The sequence below is a fragment of the Chrysemys picta genome, chromosome 3 (genome assembly GCF_011386835.1).
Source record: "Chrysemys picta bellii isolate R12L10 chromosome 3, ASM1138683v2, whole genome shotgun sequence".
Classification (NCBI taxonomy): Eukaryota; Metazoa; Chordata; order Testudines; family Emydidae; genus Chrysemys; species Chrysemys picta.
The window spans coordinates 150,075,291-150,095,816 of NC_088793.1; the positions used below are offsets into that span (position 1 = coordinate 150,075,291).

A 20,526-nucleotide genomic window follows, 5' to 3' on the forward strand; every position below is an offset into this window, starting at 1 on the left:
ATCCATGAATATTACAGTATACGATTTGGGAATCTGTCTATACAATTTATGAATTCTGGTTGACATTATGAAATTATCATGAGCAGTTATGACTCTTAACTGGGGAGGGATAGCTCAGTGGTTTGAGCATTGGCCTGCTAAACCCAGAGTTGTGAGTTCAATCCTTGAGGGGGCCACTTGGGGATCTGGGGCAAAATCAGTACTTGGTCCTGCTAGTGAAGGCAGGGGGCTGGACTCAATGACCTTTCAAGGTCCCTTCCAGTTCTAGGAGATGGGATATCTCCATTACAAAAAAAAAAGTGTTGGAAGGAGGCACATAAACTAGGGAGATACACAAGAACAGGGAGCATTGGAGGTTTTGGCCCTTTTGTCTCTAATTCAAGAGGAGAGAGAAGCATTGCAGCATATAGGGGCCTACATAACACAGGGACTCTGCCTTCCTTCCTGAGCCAAGATGCTCTCCCAAGGACTCTCCAGGGAAGGATGAGCTAGTGAAGGGCACCGCAGTTAAGATGTTTAGTGTTTTCTAAATGTTCTGTATTCTCTTGTGCTTTATATGATTAAGTAAAAGAGAATTATGTTAAAATCCTGTGCAAAGTGTGTATGTGTTATCTGCTTCACAGTTACTACAAAAGTCTCCTGAGACAGTTAAACAATAAACAAGAAAATTCACACCTTGAGAAGGAGTTCTGTGAGAGGGTGTGTTTAAATATGGGAGAATCCAAAGGATCACCATTGCATCCAGGGGCTAGGCAGCTGGACAGCAAATTCCAGTTCTCACCCTGGGGTGATAGATAAAGGGTCTGTTCCCCAAGAATGTGGCCAGGGTCCCCAAGCGAGGGGTAGTGACTGGATTCCATTCATGCCTTGTAGGTTTAAAACATCTAGTGATCCAGGGATCCAGAGGCTTGTATTCCCCTCATAGCAGTTTGGTGGCTGGTCAGTCAGGGGATGCTCAAACAGATCTGTCACCAACATCTTAATATCACAAAACATATATCTCCAGAAATGCTACAGAATCTCCCCATGATGTGACATATTCTGCTTAGCATAATAGTATGAAGGATATTATTAAAACATAACTTTCTAAAATGACTGTGTACATTTTCTTATGAGCAAAGTTTATGTATGTGTTTATTCATGTAATAAATTTAGATATCCCGCAATGAGAAGGGGTGGAAAAGTTGGTTTGATAAAGATGCTCCTGAAGAAGAAGTTATTCCTGATGGATACAATGACTCACTAGATACTTGTCGCAAACTTTTGCTTATCAGGTGAGAATCATCATAGGTTTTGGAGCACTGTTCATTACTGAGACAAGTTACTTATTGCAGTAAATATCGAAGTGTATCATTGTGCTGTAATTAATAGTATCTGCACTGTATAAAGTTTCTATATATGATATGCAGTAATATTTAACTATGAAGATTCACTCACTGAAAAAGGAAACTCTTTATGTTTGGAATCATCTAGTATATAGTTAGGTATTTTCTGGAAAACTATTTTCTTCAACTTTGCCTTAAATATTAAGGAAGGATCATCATGCTAAACAGCAATAGGAAGAGAACTCTAGAAACCTCCCTCCAAAAATTATTGAAAATGTTAAAATCATTTTCATTCTATATATTTTCAAAATGAATTTTTTTTTATTTTTTGTGTGGAAATTATCATAATTTTTATTTTCATTTTTTGTTTTCAAAATAACTAATTTTCAAAAATGAAGGGATTTTTGTTTTTAAAAAGAGATGGGGTTATTAAAAATCCCATTATGTGACTACATTGATTAATCAAAACTGCCAATGCAAAAACAAAACAAAACACCCCCCTCCCCTAAAAATAGGGTGGATTGCTTTAAATCAAAGTAATGGAAATCACCAATTTTAATCATGATTTAAATCAGCAAGCAGAAAATCTTGATATAAATAATCGATTTTAATCATGTTTTGTATTTGTACTTTTTAGTTATTTTTCTAAAGAAAGGTTGATCTCATTAGTTGGTAGGTATTAGAACATGTTATATGCAAATAAACACAGCATTTACATTAAATTTTAGTCCTTCTTTTGATAACCAAGGGGATACAATATATGTGTACACATCTATTTAAGCAATTAGGATCTTAATGTTTACATTTTAGATTCTTAATTTTTACATTTTTATTATGGTAGAGAATGGTGAATGGTGGACTTCGTATTTACCAAATTTTATTTGTATTCTGTTTCAAGAACTATTTGGATGGAAAATTAAATTAAATTAAAATGCACAAAAACAGCATTTTAATTGTTTTTAGTCTATAAAACTACCTTAAAAGTGCTGGATTCACAAGAAAAAACTTTATCTAAACATTTATCAAAACATGTTTTACATTTAAAATTAACTGATTTATTAAACAAAGGAAGAATTATCTGTTGTTAATTAATTGAACTGATTGTTTCTGGTCATCATGTCCTTCAAGATTTTAGGAGAACAGTAGATCTCAACCTCTCACACCTAGTGTGATTCATTGATTGAAAGAGGAAAATAAGCTTTCCTGAGTTTTTTTTCAACTCCAAATTGGTTTTGTAACTTTGAATGAACTAATTATTGAACAGAACTAGCTGAATAAATTGAATGAAAAAAAAATACTCTCTGCACCTGCAGAAGAGGCTATTGTTGACAAAAGCTGGTTTTAGCTCTTCAGCAAACTGGTTCCAGGTGCTTTAAAACTGGGCAGCAAATATGTACTGGTTAATATTATTTTAATTTAATTTAAATTATTTTAATATATTAGAATAAGTTTAGGCCTTAATATAGTTTGTCAATTTCAAATTTAATTTTGAGTATGTTTAGTTTTTAAAAATAAAACCATATTTAATTTAAATTAAAAAACTGATTTAATTTTTTTAAATCTGGTTTTTCTAAAATAATTAATTTGTATGCCTCCTATTAAAAAAGAAAGACTGCAACTCAACTCAAAAAATGAAAGGTACGGTGGTAGTAAAAGAAGGATTCCGTGACCAATTCTGTTAAGTTTTATACACTACTTTATTTATTCAAAGCACCACTCCCATTGGCATCAGTTATAGCTGGGAGTGTTTAGCACTTATGCTCAAATTGGGCACCCAGAAAATGAACTAACATTTACTGACCACCTGTGAAAAGTTTGGATTAAGTGACTTGTCTTGTAGTACATCAGAGCTCCGTGGCTAAGGGAGGGATAGTATCCATTTCTCCGGGGCAGTATTTCAGGTGCTTTAACAATGAATTCATCCTTTCTCTACATATAATCCACTCCCTCATTCAATACATGCCTTCCAACTTTTGCAGCAGATGGGGCAGGGATCTTATAAACAACGTCATTAATTACACGACCTCTATTCACCCCCAGAGAAAGTCCATCCTGTGCGGTGAAGGAGGCAGGGGTGCTGTGGAAAAATAGTATGTGATCATCTAATTGAAGACTGTATCATAATGCATGTGCACAAGAGGCCAAATTAAAGTTGCACAGGCAACAAACTCTAACAAGTCCCTATTGAGCATAAGCAAACTTTTTTTCAAAGGCTTATACAGTAGACCCTCAGAGTTATGAACACATTGGGAATGGAAGTTGTTTGTAACTCTGAAATGTTCGTAACTCTGAACAAAACATTATGGTTGTTCTTTCAAAAGTTTACAACTGAACATTGACTTAATACAGCTTTGAAACATTACTATGCAGAAGAAAAATGCTGCTTTTAACCACCTTAATTTAAATGAAACAAGCACAGAAACAGTTTCCTTACCTTGTCAAATCTTTTTTTTAAACATTTCCTTTATTTTTTAGTAGTTTACATTTAACACAGTACTGTACTGTATGTGCTTTTTTCGTTTTTTGTCTCTGCTGCTGCCTGACTGCATACTTCTGGTTCCAAATGAGGTGTGTGATTGACCAGTCAATTTGTAACTCTGGTGTTCATAACTCTGAGATCTACTGTAACTTGGCCAGATTAGGATGCTTTTTTTGTGAGAACAGTAAAAAGCACCCCTTTGGCACAAATGGAAGCTGCTCTACTAAATGTCAAAGCATGAAGGCACTTCAGTTTCTCAAACAATTTTAAGATTTGTTTTAATATGAGCAAAACAACTTATTTTCCCCTAATTGTGTTCTTGAACATGGCTGAACTGTTTTTGCTGAAACTTTCAAAAAAACATCAGCCTGAAGCAGGTACCCAGAATGGAAAATTTCAGTCCAAACAGTTAAAATGTGCAGTTATGAGCAACTGAAAACAGGGTCTTACAATGGAAAGTGTTGGACAACTATAAGTGTAAGCAGTACTGCCAGCTGTGCCCTGTATAAAAATTTATACATTGGGTGCAGGGCCGGCTCCAGGCACCAGCCTGGCAAGCAGGTGCTTGGGGGGGCCGCTCCGGAGAGGGGCGGCACATCCAGCTATTTGGCGGCAATTCCGCGGACGGTCCCTCACTCTGGCTCGGAGCGAAGGATCTTCCTCTGAATTGCCGCCGAAGATCGCAATCGTGGCTTTATTTATTTATTTATTTATTTTTAGCTGCTTGGGGCGGCCAAAACCCTGGAGCCGGCCCTGATTGGGTGGTATTATATATTACGTAGTATGAGTCTCTACACAATTAAGTTACATTTCTCATTATTAGCCAGTTCTTGACACAGCTTTAATTTCATAACTGAACCAATCCAACTGATATAGCGTGTAGTAACATGGCTTCAGTGTATCTAGTCTGTTTACTATGAACAGAGCAGTGCTCTAGTGTATCACATTTCTTGTTCCACTTGGACATTGAGGAAATTGTAAATGCAAGTTTAATTGTGGGGGGGGTTTAAAATTTTTTTTTACTAATGACTCCTCTGTGGCTGGGTTTGCAAACTTAACCCATTTTTAAGGTCTATTAAAAACAAATAGTTAAAAGTGTTTTGGAATAGAATATTTTAAGTTATTTTATTGTCAATATTTCCTTAACATGTTTTGTCTCGTATATAACCTCACAGCCTCAAATTTCCCTCCATAGCCTTGAAATGAAATGAAATAAAAGAAAAGAAAAAGATACTGAATTTGTAACTCACTACTTATATGTATTTCCAGGTCTTGGTGCCCAGATCGCACCCTTTCCCAAGCCAGAAAGTATATTGCTGATTCTCTGGAAGAGAAATATACAGAACCAGTCATTTTAAATTTAGAGAAGACTTGGGAAGAAAGCGATACACGAACACCCCTTATCTGTTTCTTGTCTATGGGGTCTGACCCAACTATTCAGATTGATGCCTTGGCGAGGAAACTTAAACTGGGTATGAACATAATTATTCATTCTCATCATAAAAAGGAAATATAACTTTGGGGATTTTATTCTATAAAACTGTTTTATTAAACCTGCCTTACCATTAGTTGTCCCTGAAACTTTCTCATAGAGATGGAGAAAGTAATTAATACTTTAAATAAATACTGCGGTGCTGAATATCATTCTTTTAGGGAGTGCAATAGTAATAAGTTCTCAATATTTACATTGCTTGTTAGTTATCTTCCTTCCAATCCATGATGTTATTCATTCTATAATTTTAAGTATTTCTGATAGATACCTACTCTGTCTTATAGCTTGTCTACACAGGATGTTACTGCACAGCAAACCAGGGTGTGAATGTACATTGCATTAGCTTGCAGTGCAGTAAAAACCTGTGTGGACACTGCTGTAGTGCACTAGAAGTTATTTTTCGAGTGCTTGCTCATATCGATTCCAATTAGCTGTGCGCGCGTTGCGTGCACGATCGTCGGAAGATTTTTACCCTAGCAACACTCGGTGGGTCAGCTGCGGCGCCCCCTGGAGTGGCATCCTTATGGCGCCGGATATATGCTCCTGCCGACCCAACGCCCCCTCCGTTCCTTCTTACCGCCCGTGATGGTCGTTGGAACTGTGGAGCACAGCTTAGCTGATCTCCACCTTCCCTAGCATTAGTACCTGTTAATAGTTCTGATTAGTGATTAATAGTTGTTAATAGTTGTTAGTAGTTACTTAGTGTAGTTAGATTTAGATTACTCACTGAGGGAGAGCGGGGCCTTCTCTCCTCTCCCCTGTCCTGGTGGGTCCCCGGGTTTCAAACCCTGCTCGGCTTGCCTGAAGCTGATGCCTACAGGAGACCCCCATGATTCCTGCCTAAGGTGTCTGGGGGAATCCCACCAAGCGGATAAGTGCCGCATTTGCAAAGTGTTCAAGCCAAGGACCAGAAAGGAGTGGGACTCTAGACTGAAACAGCTCCTTATGGAGGCGGCACTTAGCCCTGTCATCTTCGGTGCGGAGTGCCCCAGCCGCACCGACTGGTCCGGCACCTAGTTCGGACTCTACTAAAGACTCACGTCAGACCTCCCTGGCGCCCCCACCACCACGGCACCGGTCCCTATCGCCGAGTCAGAAGAAGAAGCAGCCCAAGCAGGTCCAGGCCACTTCTTGTTTGTCGGTTCGACAGCCACCAACTCTGCCCGCACTGCAGTTGGAGCCGCATCCATTGCCGAAGCGCATAGGACAAGTAACGGCTCCTGCACCGTCGACTCCGGCGCCACAAGGGCCATCAAGTCTGGTGCATGTAAGCTCCCTGGTGCACACTGCGGTTGAGCTGAGACTGCCCTCCACATCGGAGACCTTTTCAACGGGACTTGATCACACTCACAGAGCCAACTTCTTTGCAGCCAGCAGCACCTACGGTGCGGACGGTGCTGTCAAAGGGGAAACTGTCCCTGATGCGACCGCCATCGTCAGGAGAAGCAGGACAGCACCGGTCCTGGTCCCAATCATGGTCCTGGCACCCTTCACGGCGTAGCTTGCAGTCCTGGCACCCATCTCACTCTCGGCACCAGTCGTACTCGCGGCGCCGCTTCGGCTCGCGGAGGTCCGATTCGCATTACGGCCGGTACCGATTGGACTCTCGGCACCACTCCCTGTACCGGTAAGAGTGGCGCTTGTCCCGGAGCCAATCCCGGGGCTGATCTCGCCGAAGGTTGCCGTCGAGATCCAGATCAGGTTCCCGGTACCGATATGAGCGCAGGCACCATTCACTGTCTCGGTACCGCCCTGCATCACGCCACCGGTCCCCGGCACCACGGCACCATACGGCACCAGGAGACTCGGCACCGTCAAGTATGGCACTGCCTTGGCCGTCTTGCTCTGCCTCTGCGTCATCTCGCTCACAAGGTGGCTATCACGCCCAGGACCAGGTTGAGGGCGATGCAGGCCAGTGGCCGAAAGAAGGCCAGGACCCAGGGCAGGAACCCCCACAGTGGTCCTTTTGGACCCCCTGGGCATACCATCAGGCCCAAGGGGTTCCTTTGGGGGCCTCCCGTTCTGCCCCTTCAGAGCCACGGTATCTTCCTCCCCCCCCACCCCAGGGGTTCTGAGGCAACGGCTCCACTGCCATTACAGGCCCACGCCCCTAGCGTGACGGACCGGGAACAACAAGATCCCCCACAAGAGGACCTCACGCTGGATCCCTTAGGGTATCTTCTTCCTCCTCGCCTGATGAGGCAGTCGCGGGAACCATGGTTTCGGGCCCTCCTCCTATGGACCTCTGTGCCCACCAGGAGCTGTTCCGCAGGGTAGCACTCAATATGAACCTCCAGGTTGAGGAGGTGGTGGAGGTAGAGGACCTGGTGGTAGACATTCTGTCGGCGGAGACACCGTCCAGAGTGGCCCTCCCTGTCATACGGACAATACAGGCCAATGCCAAGACAATCTGGCAATTGCCAGCCTCTATTCCACCTATGGCCAAAGGGGTGGAAAGAAAATACTTTGTTCCCTCAAATGAATATGGGTACCTGTACACTCACCCCCAGCCATGCTCCCTTGTCATGGCTTCGGTCACCGAGAAGGAACGGCACGGTCAGCAGGCCCCTGCGCCTAAATCTAAGGACGCTAGATGCCTAGACTTGTTTGGGCGTAAGGTGCACTCGGCCAGAGGCTTGCAGCTCAGGGTGGCTAAACAGCAGGCACTCCTGAGCCGATATGACTATAATTCATGGCTCTCTATGTCTAAATTCAAAGAGTTGGTCCCACAGGAGTCCAGAGAGGAGTTTGGGGCTCTAGTAGAGGAGGGCAAGAAGGTGGCCAGAACCTCCCTACAGGCCTCTCTGGATGTGGCGGGCATAGCCATGCACCGCATCTCATGGCTGCAGGAGCTTACCACCAGAGTTACAACAGATCCTCCAGGATCTACCCTTCGAGGGCCAGGGCCTGTTCTCTGAAAAGACAGACTCAAGACTGCAGAGTCTGAAGGACAACCGAGCCATCATGCGTTCGCTGGGCATGCATACGCCGGTAACACAGAGAAGGCCCTTCAGACCACAGCCTCAGAGACCCTACCTGCCCCCTCGGCCAAGACAGGACTTCTTTAGAAGACGGGCCGAGGTGGTAAAAGAAAGCAGACTGGGCACCAAGCCAGTCAAGGCCAAGACCCCCCCAAACCATCAGTAGGGCCTAAGCAGAACTTTTGAAGGTGCGCCCGAGGACGGAGCACCAGTCTCCACTCGGGATCCTTCCCCTCCTTTCGAAAACCATCTCTCCCACTTCCTCTGTGCGTGGTCTCGCATAACATCAGACCATTGGGACTTGCGCACGGTGGAAAGGGGATACTCCCTCCAATTTGCTTTCCCCCACCCCCACCCCCCTTCCCCGTTCCTCTTCAGGGACTCCTCTCACAAGCACCTCCTTTTACAGGAGGTCCAATCACTCCTACATCTGAGGGCGATAGAGGAGGTTCCAAGAGACTCCAGGGGCAGGGGATTTTACTCCCAAGGCCAAGGGCGGGCTCCGGCCCATCCTGGACCTACGCGGACTCATCAAATTCCTGGGAAAGATGAAGTTCTGCATGGTCTCACTAGGGACCATTATTCCTTCCCTAGATCCTGGAAACTGGTACGCCGCCCTCGATATGAAGGACGTGTACTTCCACATTGCGATCCATCCAGAGCACAGATGCTTCCTTCACTTTGTGGTCAATCAACGGCACTTTCAATTCACCATCTTCCCTTTCAGCCTCTCCACAACCCCCAGGGTCTTTACCAAGTGCCTGGCTGTTGTGGCTGCTTCCCTTTGTCGACAACGGATCGAAGTGTTCCCGTATCGCGATGACTGGCTCATTCGGGGTCGCTCCAGGGATCAAGTGCAGTCTCATGTTCAGATCACCATGAACATGTTCAATCAATTAGGCCTCCTGCTCAATGTCGCGAAATCCACTCTGGTACCAACCCAAAGGATAGAATTCACAGGAGCAGTCTTAGACTCAAGCCTAGCCCAGGCATTTCTGCTGGAGGCACGCTTCCAATCCCTGGCGAACATCGTCCACAGCCTGCAAAGCTTCCCGACCTCCACCGTGAAAACATGACTATGCCTCTTGGGGCACATGGCCTCTTGCACATATGTGACCAGGCATGCCAGACTACGACTACGTCCACTCCAAGCCTGGCTATCAACAGTTTACTGACCAGGTCAGGACAGCTTGAACACGGTGATTACCATTCCGCCAGGGATATTAGCTTCTCTAGGCTGGTGGTTGGACCCCAAACCAGTGTGCGAAGGGGTGCCATTTCACGCCCAACAGCCCTCCCTAGTCAGGGATGCGTAATCCTTGGGATGGGGAGCCCACCTCGGGAACCTCCGTACACAGGGGCTATGGTCGGCAGGCGAGTTATCCCTGCACATAAATGTACGGGAACTCAGAGCAATGCACCTGGCATGTCAGGCATTCCGAGAGCACATTCAAGGCTGTTGTGTTGCAGTCCTCATAGACAACAAAATGGCCATGTTTTACATCAACAAGCAAGGGGGAGCCTGGTTGTCCCTCCTCTGTCAGGAGGCCATTTGTCTGTGGGAATTCTGCATAGCCCACTCGATCCATCTGGTGGCGTCCTTTCTCCCGGGAGTCCAGAACACCTTAGGGGACCACCTTAGCAGATCATTCCTGGCTCACGAGTGGTTGGTTCGTTCGGATGTCATCTACTCCGTCTTCCGGAAGTGGGGCTTTCTCCTGATAGTCCTATTCGCATCTCGCGAGAATTGGAAATGCCAGGTGTTCTGCTCTCTCCAAGGACGCTCTCCTGGTTCCCTGTCGGATGCCTTGCTAATACAGTGGAAGTCTCACCTGTGCTATGCCTTTCCTCCATTCCTGCTAGTCCACAGGGTCCTGCTCAAACTGCGCAGGGACAGAGCCCGTTTGATTCTGGTCGCCCCAGCGTGGCCCAGACAGCACTGGTATAACACTCTCCTGGAGCTGTCAGTAGACACTCCAATTCCACTCCCGCTGTGGCCAGACCTGATCACTCAAGACCATGGACGGCTGTCACCCCGACCTGCAATCTCTCTGCCTCACAGCGTGGATGCTGCATGACTAACTCAATCTGAGCTGTGCTGCTCTCGCTTGGTACAACAGGTCCTTTTGGGTAGCAGGAAGCCCTCTACCAGGTCCACGTACCTAGCCAAGTGGAAGCATTTTTCCTGCTGGTGCGCTCAGAGTCATACGGCCCCGCTACAGGCATCAGTGCCTATCATCTTGGCCTACCTCCTGTCCTTAAACCAGCAGGGCTTGGCAATATCATCCATCAGGGTGCACCTGGCAGCTATTTCAGCTTTCCACCCAGGTGAAAATGGGCGTTCTATCTTCTCCAATCCCATGGTCACTAGATTTCTCAGGGGGTTGGAGTGTCTGTTACCACGAATTAGACAACCAGCCCCTATGTGGGATCTTAACCTGGTCCTCTCCAGGCTCATGGGTGCCCCGTTCGAGCCGATGGCTACCTGCTCGCTCCTGTACCTTTCCTGGAAGACAGCCTTCCTCGTTGCTATCACCTCGGCGAGGCGTGTGTCTGAGCTCAGGGCACTCACATCGGAACCACCGTATACAGTGTTTTATAAGGACAAGGTACAGCTGCGACCACACCCCACCTTCCTTCCTAAGGTGGTGTCTGTCTTCCATGTCAACCAAGACATCTTCCTTCCGGTCTTCTATCTGAAGCCGCACACTTCTTGACAAGAACAACAGCTTCACTCCCTAGATTTTCGCAGGGGCCTCGCCTTTTACATCGAGCGAACAAAACCTTTTAGGAAGACGACCCAGCTGTTCGTAGCTGTGGCAGACCAGATGAAGGGCCTCCCGGACTCCACCCAGTGCATCTCGTCCTGGATCACATCATGCATCCGTGCGTGCTATGACTTGGCTGGTGTCCCAACTACACACCTTACTGCCCACTCCACTCGGGCTCAAGCTTCATCCTCCGCCTTCCTGGCTCATGTACCCATACAGGAGACCTGTAGGGCAGCGACTTGGTCATCGGTACATACCTTTGCTTCCCACTATGCCATAGTGCAGCAGTCCAGAGATGATGCGGCATTTGGTTCAGCAGTCCTTCGTTCCGCGACATCTCACTCCAATCCCACTGCCTAGGTAAGGCTTGGGAGTCTCCTAATTGGAATTGATATGAGCAATCACTTGAAGAAGAAAAGATGGTTACTCACCTTTGTAACTGTTGTTCTTCAAGATGTGTTGCTCATGTCCATTCCAAACCCGCCCTCCTTCCCCTCTGTCGGAGTAGCCGGCAAGAAGGAACTGAGAGGACGCTGGGTCGGCAGGGGCATATATCCGGCGCCATAAGGGCGCCACTCCACCGAGTGTTGCTAGGGTAAAAATCTTCTGACGATCGTGCATGCGGTGCGCGCACACCTAATTGGAGTGGATATGAGCAACACATCTCGAAGAACAACAGTTACAAAGGTGAGTAACCATCTTTTCTATAGTGCACTTTGATGTACTATCATTTCAAACAGCAGTACATCAAAGCACGCTATACAGAAGTTTTAGTGCGCAATAGCTGTTTCTACACAGGACATTACTGTGTGGCAAGCTAGTGCTCTGTAGATTAACACCCTGGCTTGCTGCACAGTAACATTGCATGTAGACAAGCCCTTGAGTTTTGCATAACAGCTGAGAGTGCTGTCTCTTGATTGTACTATTCTAAATATTTCTTGCTGCAGATAGCAAGATAAGCCATCATTTGTTTATTTTTATGAAATTATTTCTGTAACAAAAAGGAACTTTAAAAAAAAATCTAGACTTTGTGCATATATTGTGTCTACAATATTTGTGATATTGTACATACAAATTAAGTAGTTGCATGCACAAGTGGTTAAATACATTTATGCTAATTAGTCACATTAGAATGTGCAGTTACTTGATTTGTGTGGACAGTTATAATTTTGCCTGCAAATTTGGTTGCTAGTTGCACATCTAAACTTCTTGAAAATCTTGCTTTGCATGTAATTAGGAGAAACTATAGTGTTCAAATTCCCATTGACAACAGTAATATGAGCCATATTTATTCCCTTATAAATACATAGTATGTCTGTTGAATAAACAGTTTCAAGTGCTTCACTAGACTTTTAATATTTATAGAAAATTACGCTCATATTGAGAAATAATTAAATATTGAAGGCATACCAACTGAATAAATAGGAATACAATGTGTATATTTGTATATTAAAATAGTGCTTCATTACATCTCTCAGGATTTTTTCTCAATATCACTTTGAATTAATCATTTTAATTTCACTTGTTCTTAGTTGAAGAAGCTAACATATATACATCCATTAACAACATGCTGTTCCATCTATTGTAGAATGTAGGACTATCTCTATGGGTCAGGGACAAGAAGTTCATGCACGCAAGCTAACTCAGACGTCAATGCAGCAGGTATGAAAGAACACTGAAATGCCAGTTAAGGTTCTGTGTTGTTTTTTTATGCCCTTTATACCCATACCCTTGTATCCTAGAGCTAGAGTTTCTATGTAAAATTGACTCTGGGTTTTATATGCTCATCTCAAGGTCAGAAATATAAAAAGTCCCAGATCAGTTTAGTGTATTTATATCCAATGCTGAAAATGCAATGCAGCACTAGATACAGAAAATCAGCAATAGCAATAGAAAACTTCTGAAAATCAACCCGGTTTTATCTAGGGAAGGGACCATCTTTTTTGTGTGTGTTTGTATAGTGCTTAGCACAGTGAAGTCCTGGTCCATGACTAGGGGTCCTAGATGCTACAGTAATACAAATAATAAATACATAATAATAATTTAGAAGAGTGACAGAGTTTAATTAAGCATCTTCCTCCCAAACTAGTAGAGACTGTTTAAAAGAAAAGAAATATATATAATTATTTTCACTGTATTTCAGTTGACCAAAATATATGAAATGGTTATAGAAATATTTTAATTAAATTTATTTATCAAATGTTCATTTGTATGTAAATGAACTAACACAAAATAGCAACTATAATATAATAAATTGCAATAAAACCCATGTAGGTCACTGGAATTAATTTAATCGTCTCCAATATTTGTATTGGGCTTCTTTTTCATCTTAACAATAACACAGGTGAGGCTGAAAAGACTGATTATTTTAATTCACAAATAGAAGAAATTCACTCCAGTGTAGATGGCCAACCCTCTAAATACAGCATATGTGGTACTTAAGGGATCCATAGGATTTGGGCAACCTTCTGCACAAGGCTGAATTTCACCCAAATGTGCTTATTGGAGATTAACTGTAGGTTATCAATTAAAAGGTTTAATCTTCCGTCATCCTCTCTACAGTGACATTAGACTCTTTAAGTTACAAATAATTAAAAAGAAAAGATGTGTGTGTTGGGTTTCAACTGGAATATTTTCACTCTTTGGAGACTTTTTGAACTGATAATGCAGATGAGTCAATAGAAGTTTTCCTGGGTTAAGGAATGCCGGGTTTGGCTTTCTGTTATTTACTTTTGCCACTTGATGGCACTACTACTTTACTTTCATATTGTGTCCAGTTATTTCGTTTTCTGTCTGAACTATAGCGTATGAAAATAACTTCAAATTTATTTTTGCTAGCTGTTACATCTATGTCAATATCCAAATGAAATGATACTATGTAGCCAAAAAACATACCAAACCTCCACAGATTCAGAGTAATTAGATGCATGTGACCAAATCTGATTCTAACATAAACATGGTGTTTTTCCTTTTTTTTTAAATCACAATATGGTTTACTGATACAAATTATTTCATAAATTATTTTTATACAGGGGGGCTGGGTGTTACTTCAAAATTGTCACCTAGGCCTGGATTTCATGGATGAACTACTGGAAACAATTGTTACTGCAGAGATTCCTGATGAGACCTTTCGAGTTTGGATAACCACTGAGCCACATGACAAGTTCCCAATTACACTGCTACAGGTTTGTTCAAATACTTAGTCAGACCTAATATCATTAAGTGAATTTAGATAAATTAGGTATATGAAAATGAAATAATTAGTAAAACAAAGTTTGAAGCTAAAAATATAGCACTGGAATGGAAGTTACATTGGAAAATCTGAAGCATTCTCAAAAGTCACGTTAACATTTTAAAAATACTGTATATCCTAGGACTTTAATTTACTGGTTCCAATATACATGAGTTTTGTGTAGTTTCTGATCAGCTGTATTTCAGCTACACATCTCTTGATTGTATGACTCGTAAATTTACAAATTGCAATATTTTAGATCAGAGGTGGGCAAACTACAGCCCCGGGGCCACATCCGGCCCTCCAGATGTTTTAATCCAGCCCTCGAGTTCCCGCCGGGAAGTGGGGTCTGGGGCTTGCCCTGCTCCAGCGCTCCAGCCAGGGAGTGGGATCGAGGTCTTGCCCCACTCCACACAGCTCCCAGAAGCAGCGGCATGTCCCCCTGCTGGCTCCTATGCATAGGGGCAGCCAGGGGGCTCCACACACTGCCCCCACCCCAAGTGCCGCCCCCGCAGCTCCCATTGGCCAGGAACCGCAGCCAATGGGAGCTGCAGGGACGGCGCCTGCGCACAGGGCAGCACTCAGAGCCGCCTGGCCACACCTCCTCGTAGGAGCTGGAGGGGGGACATGCCGCTGTTTCTGGGATCTGCTTGAGGTAAGCACCACCCTGAGTCTGCCCCCCCGACTTTCCCCTGTGCCCCACCCCCCTGCCCCAGCCCTGATCCCCCTCCCGCCCTCCGAACCCCTCGGTCCCAGTCCGGAGCACCCTCCTGCACCCCCAACTTCTCATCCCCAGCCCCACCCCAGAGCCCACACCCCCAGCCAGAGCCCTCATGCCCTCCTGCACCCTAACCCCCAATTTTGTGAGCATTCATGGCCCGCCATACAATTTCCATACCCAGATGTGGCCCTCGGGCTAAAAAGTTTGCCCACCCCTGTTGTAGATAGACCCTTGTTTTATTTTAAGAAAGTAAATCTAATTGTTTCACCATTTTTACATGACAGATTTCTATAAAGTTCACAAATGAACCTCCCCAGGGTGTACGTGCAGGTTTGAAAAGAACATTTTCAGGAATTAATCAAGACCTGCTAGATGTCAGCAATATGCCTATGTGGAAACCTCTGCTTTACACTGTAGCTTTCCTACATTCCACTGTCCAGGTATTTCATATAGGTTTTGCATCCAACTTCATGTTAAGTGAAGTCTTTTTCACTGGCGTTCCTGATAAAAGTAGATATTTGTATCTTTATTGTAATATGAAAGTCTCTTATTTCATGTTCCATGTGCATTATATTGCAGGATTGGGGACTCCTTTTCAGATGTACCTTACCGATTTAGTCTCTTTTAAGTTACAGGCAAATTTTATATTCTGAGACTTTAGAACCTTTTTGCTTGTATTAATGTCAATGGACATTTTTCCTCCGCTAACTTCAGTGTGAGTAGGACTCGGCCCACATTATGTAATTTGAAGATATAGTAGTCATGAAATTTATATACTAACATTTTTCACTTTCTGAATATAGATCCTTTTATTCACAGATCTCAAAGCACTTTACAAACATTAATTAAACCTTCAGGCCGCTTCTGAGGACTTGTCTACACTTACAGTGCTGCAGCGGTGCAGCTGGTGCTCTGGTGCAGCTGCACCTCTATTGCGTTTAGTGAAGACTCTGCCTACCTCCCATTGGCGTAGGTACTCCACCCTGATAGGCGGTAGCTATGTTGAAGGGAGAAGCCCTCCCATGGACATAGTGCTGTCTACACTGGGAGTTCTGTCAGTATAACTGCATCCTTCAGGGTTGTGGATTTTCCACACCCATGAAAGACATAGTTATACCAACATAAGTTTGTAGTGTAGAATACAGCTAAGCTGCTGATATTCTTGCTGTGGCACATGGCCTCAGTTTGTAAAAGTCCCCCACAGGGAGGCACGTTTATGCACATATTTGCTCCTCACTCCTCTTCTAGCTCATATGAATAGTGAATGAGAAAGCTATGCTGCATGCTGCCTCATGGAGAGACTGTACTTGTAGTGCTGGAGTATCCCAGGCCTATTCGGCCAGCAGGAACGTTTTGGTAATACTGTAGCTAGTCATCCATCCAGATGAGGTATTTAAAGAGTATCAGTCACCATACTTATATAGGCACTGGTCTGCATTTAAACTCACCATCTCCTGATCCCCGCCCCCCCGTGACAAAGGTTTCATAGATAAGTATACTGTACTCAGTAATTCAGGGAAGTTTACAAAGAACCATTATACTCATTCATAAAGTATTAAGGGTTAATACTGTCTTATTTCCTCATACTAAATAATATCTGACTTAAGAAGACTAGAAAGAAAATTGTTTGCATCCCCAATTATTCATTGAGATTATTTGCTTATTTCGCAGTTTCAGTGGTATCTAACTGTTCTTTTAGTCCTTAATTCAAACACCTGTCCCTGCAACCTAAAACACAGGGGAAATTCTGCTCCAAGTTACACTGCATAAATCTGGAGTGACTCTAGTGAATGGAGTGATTCTAGATTTACTGAAAGTAGAATTGTAAACAACTATGGAAACCTTTTTGTGAGGCTGCAATACAAATGTTGATTAGATTAAAATGTGAACATTTTCTCCACAAAACTTCTTTAATTGTTAATATTAAAAATAAGTTTTTAAAAGTGAAACCTCTGAAAGTCACATATATAAAATATCAGGATAAAAGAAAATGCCGCCTTCTTGCTTGTCCTTTTTTTCAATAAATAGGATTATTTCAAATGAAAGTCTATCACCAAATTATGTGATTTCTGAGACATTCAGAAAAAGCAGTAGTCCTTTTAAATAAATCATAACTCAGTAAACAAAAGCATAACTTAAACTTGACTGTTCAATTACATAACTAATTATGCTGAAAATGCAGCTGTATTTTTAAATAGATTATCAAACCCCCATCCCCACAAGTTCAGTTTGGTGTTTTAACTTTCCTGGTGCACGTTTCCTCTTCTGCATCTTAAAACAGAAGGTATCCTGGCAGTCAGTATAGCTCCACCTATTAGGAAGCAAGTAGGCAAAAAGAACTGTCAGCCATTGCAAATAAGGATCAACCTTCCAATGTTCTCTTTCCCCTCAATATTTTGCTCTTTCACATGGAAGCATAGAGCAAGTATCTTAGTCCTCCAATTTTAGGCCTCTCTTTTTCTGTTGCATAGTTTCTCTCCTCATTCATTACTCTCAGGCTAATGCCCCCAACCTGTGGAATTCAGAAGCAGTCCAGTGCTGTTGCTAGAAGCACCAAGATGAAGCTCCACCTTCAGGGCTGGCTTTATCATTTTTGCCGCCCCAAGCAAAAAAAAAAAAAGCCGCTCGGACTGTGCCGCCCCAAGAATGGACGGAATGCCGCCCCTTAGCATGTGCCACCCGAGGCACGTGCTTCCTCCGCTGGTGCCTGGAGCTGGCCCTGTGCACTTTTCAGCTCAGGCCACCAGATTTTCTACCTCCAGTGGTGGAACAAATGGGCGATTCAGTTTCTCCCAATCATTTTGTTTTTAAATCTTTACTTGTATTCATTTTTGTGCAGTTGTGATTTATAATCTTCCTCCTCTTCCTCCCATGGATAAGGTAAATAGCAGCTTGGTGGTTTCAACCACCTGGATCTGCTGCTGCAGCATCTCCCAGCCAGATTCCCCTGCCCCCACTCTAGCATGGCAGAACTGTCCTGCAAACACCTGATTTAAAGCAGTGTTCCCTAAGTGAGGCAGCACTTGCAAGCTCTACAGAGGGTGAATAATGTCCTGCCTGTTGCCAGTGAGCTGACCTTTGCACTGTCAGGGCATGGGGGCTCACATTCCGACCAGTGTGTCGAATGCTCACCCTGCCCTGAAGAGCCATCACTCCAATACAGAAAAGCCCTATCATCAGCTTCTGAGCTTTTGGGATGGAGTCTAAAGGATGAGGAGGAAGCCAAGTCCCACAACAGACTTGGGGCTGGAGGGGAGGGAGGATTCTAAAAGGATACAGAGACTCCATGCCCACCATCACAGATACTGGCGTGGGTCCTCAGGTCCCTGGGGAAAGAAGCAGGGATCCTACACATCTCCCCTTCCTCCCAGTATGAATCGGGGGATTTTCATGATACTGAGAGGTAAAGCCTGCAAATCCCAGAGATGCCCAAAAAGGCTAAAGCAAGTGTGTCCATCACAAGGCAGTGAAATTCAGGGGTTTGTTCCCTTCTTCTTTGCTGCTTCCATCCTCTGAGGCAGTATTAGCTGGGGCTATTCTCCAGAATCTCTCTCACAGTGCTGTGTGTCATAGTTCCTGCCCCACCCCCAAGCCTCCACAACATGTCTGGGCATGCAAAGAAGCCCGTTCCTCCTGTGGAGGTCTGCTTCAGGCTGCAGGTTACTGGAAATTTGGCCTGTCTGGCTTTCAATTTGAGGACCCTCACTCTGCTAGGGAGAAAGCTCAGATTTGAGGCAGCAGCAGAATGAGTGTTCTGCCTTTGGATCATCAGCCATAAACCCTTTGCCAAGGGGCTCAAACTCTGAAAGGTGAGAAAGGGTCACTGTCTCCACCCGTCCTGTACATCATAGGCTGGCTCCATATTAAAGCCTTAGGAGCACTTCAGGCAGTCTGTGACCAAAACAGAGGCACATGAGGGTTCCACTCCCCATGAAGGAGCACCATCGTGGGATTACAGGGAGGTAAGTGAGAAATCCCTTTCCATGTTCAAAATGATCCTTATTTACTGAGTAAATCCCTGAGTGGTACTAGATTGTTCTTACTGTACTTATATGTGTGCTAACCAGCCTGTGGGAGCAGGCAGGCAACCTTTCAGGCTCCTGGGGATATCTACCACAATACTTCCACAATCCGGGTATGTGTACCAGTACCCCTCCTCTGAATGTGTAGTCCCCATGCCAGGATGAATAGTACATTACCTCACCCCCTGTAAACAGCCAGAGGAAGAAATACCACACATATGAATAAAAAAAATTAAACCCACAGGACTTTTCCAGGACAGAATGTCAATGGTTTGCAAGGAATTCCCTGTCAAGCATTATCAGCTACATGATTTCCTGTTGATGCTTCCTCTGAGGGCATCATAAGCTCCAAACAAGGGCACCTGATTAATCCAAATGTTAAACTAAAACAAATTTTATAAATTTTGGGAGTGTAAGGTTCATGCAACAGTAGCTCCACCAGTGAAAGACATAGTCACACTTCCAGAAAGGACTTTATTCCAAAAGACACCATAGACCATAGGACTGATGACACACTGCACAGCAGTTTCAAAGCCTCAACTTTAGCCTTTCAGATGAAAGGGGTTTTTTCATATATTTAGTAAGGAAAACCTACTTTATGGCAAACAAGTGGCTCATTGTCTAGAGAGGTATGATCCTTGCTTGAAGTGACATGTTTCATGTTCTGTCCTGGTCAAACCCTTAATGTGAAATGTGATGAGCAATGGATTCCAACTTGGTGGCTACAAGAAAGCGGTTACACCCATGAATAGACATCACTCATCTTAAATTTATATATTGTCCTACTCACACTTGCAGGTGAGGAGCTGTTGGGAGAAACATTAGAGAAATTACTAGCTGAGATTGCAGAGAGGCCTCAGTACTCACTGTCGAAGCTACTGCAGCAATCCATTGGTTGCTACCGACACTCAAGGAATTCAAGAAGGGACTGTTCTTCTTCGAGTGCTTGCTCATATCCATTCCATTAGGTGTGTGCGCGCCGCGTGCACGATCGTCGGAAGATTTTTACCCTAGCAACACCGGCGGGTCGGCTGTGGAGCCCCCTAGAGTGGCGCCTTCATGGCGCTGAATATATACCCCAGCCGACCCGGCGCCCCCTCAGTTCCTTCTTACCGCCCCTGACGGTCGTTGGAACTGTGGAGCGCTGCTTAGCTGTTCTCCACTCTCCCTAGCTTAGTTCGTTATTCGCAGTTATAGTTATAGTTTATAGTTAAATAGTTCAATAGTTTTAAGAGTTGTCTAGTTGTTATAATAGTTCAGGGGATTAAGGGGGTCGTCTCCCCCTTTCTCCCCCGGCCGCGGGGCCGGGCTCATGCCCAACGCTCCCGGCTTCAAGCTGTGCGCCTCCTGCGCTAAGCCTATGCCCACGAGCGACCCGCACGACTCCTGTCTGAAGTGCCTGGGAGAGTCCCATCAAACAGATAAGTGCAAGATCTGTAAGGCCTTCAGACCAAGGACCAAGAAGGAGCGGGACTTTCGGCTCCGGCAACTCCTGATGGAGGC

The 20,526-nt window shown here is 44.3% G+C and overlaps 1 protein-coding gene across 1 annotated transcript in view; it reads left to right on the forward strand.

The window, feature by feature from the left end:
• The window catches only part of DNAH8 (dynein axonemal heavy chain 8), a 595,636-nt gene that overhangs the window by 530,449 nt on the left and 44,661 nt on the right, over nucleotides 1-20,526 (forward strand). Inside the window, exons 82-86 of the mRNA XM_065589982.1 lie at nucleotides 1,156-1,274; nucleotides 5,074-5,276; nucleotides 12,637-12,710; nucleotides 14,081-14,233; nucleotides 15,286-15,441. Coding sequence (XP_065446054.1) covers nucleotides 1,156-1,274; nucleotides 5,074-5,276; nucleotides 12,637-12,710; nucleotides 14,081-14,233; nucleotides 15,286-15,441 — 705 coding nt within the window. The remainder of the gene's footprint in view (nucleotides 1-1,155; nucleotides 1,275-5,073; nucleotides 5,277-12,636; nucleotides 12,711-14,080; nucleotides 14,234-15,285; nucleotides 15,442-20,526) is intronic.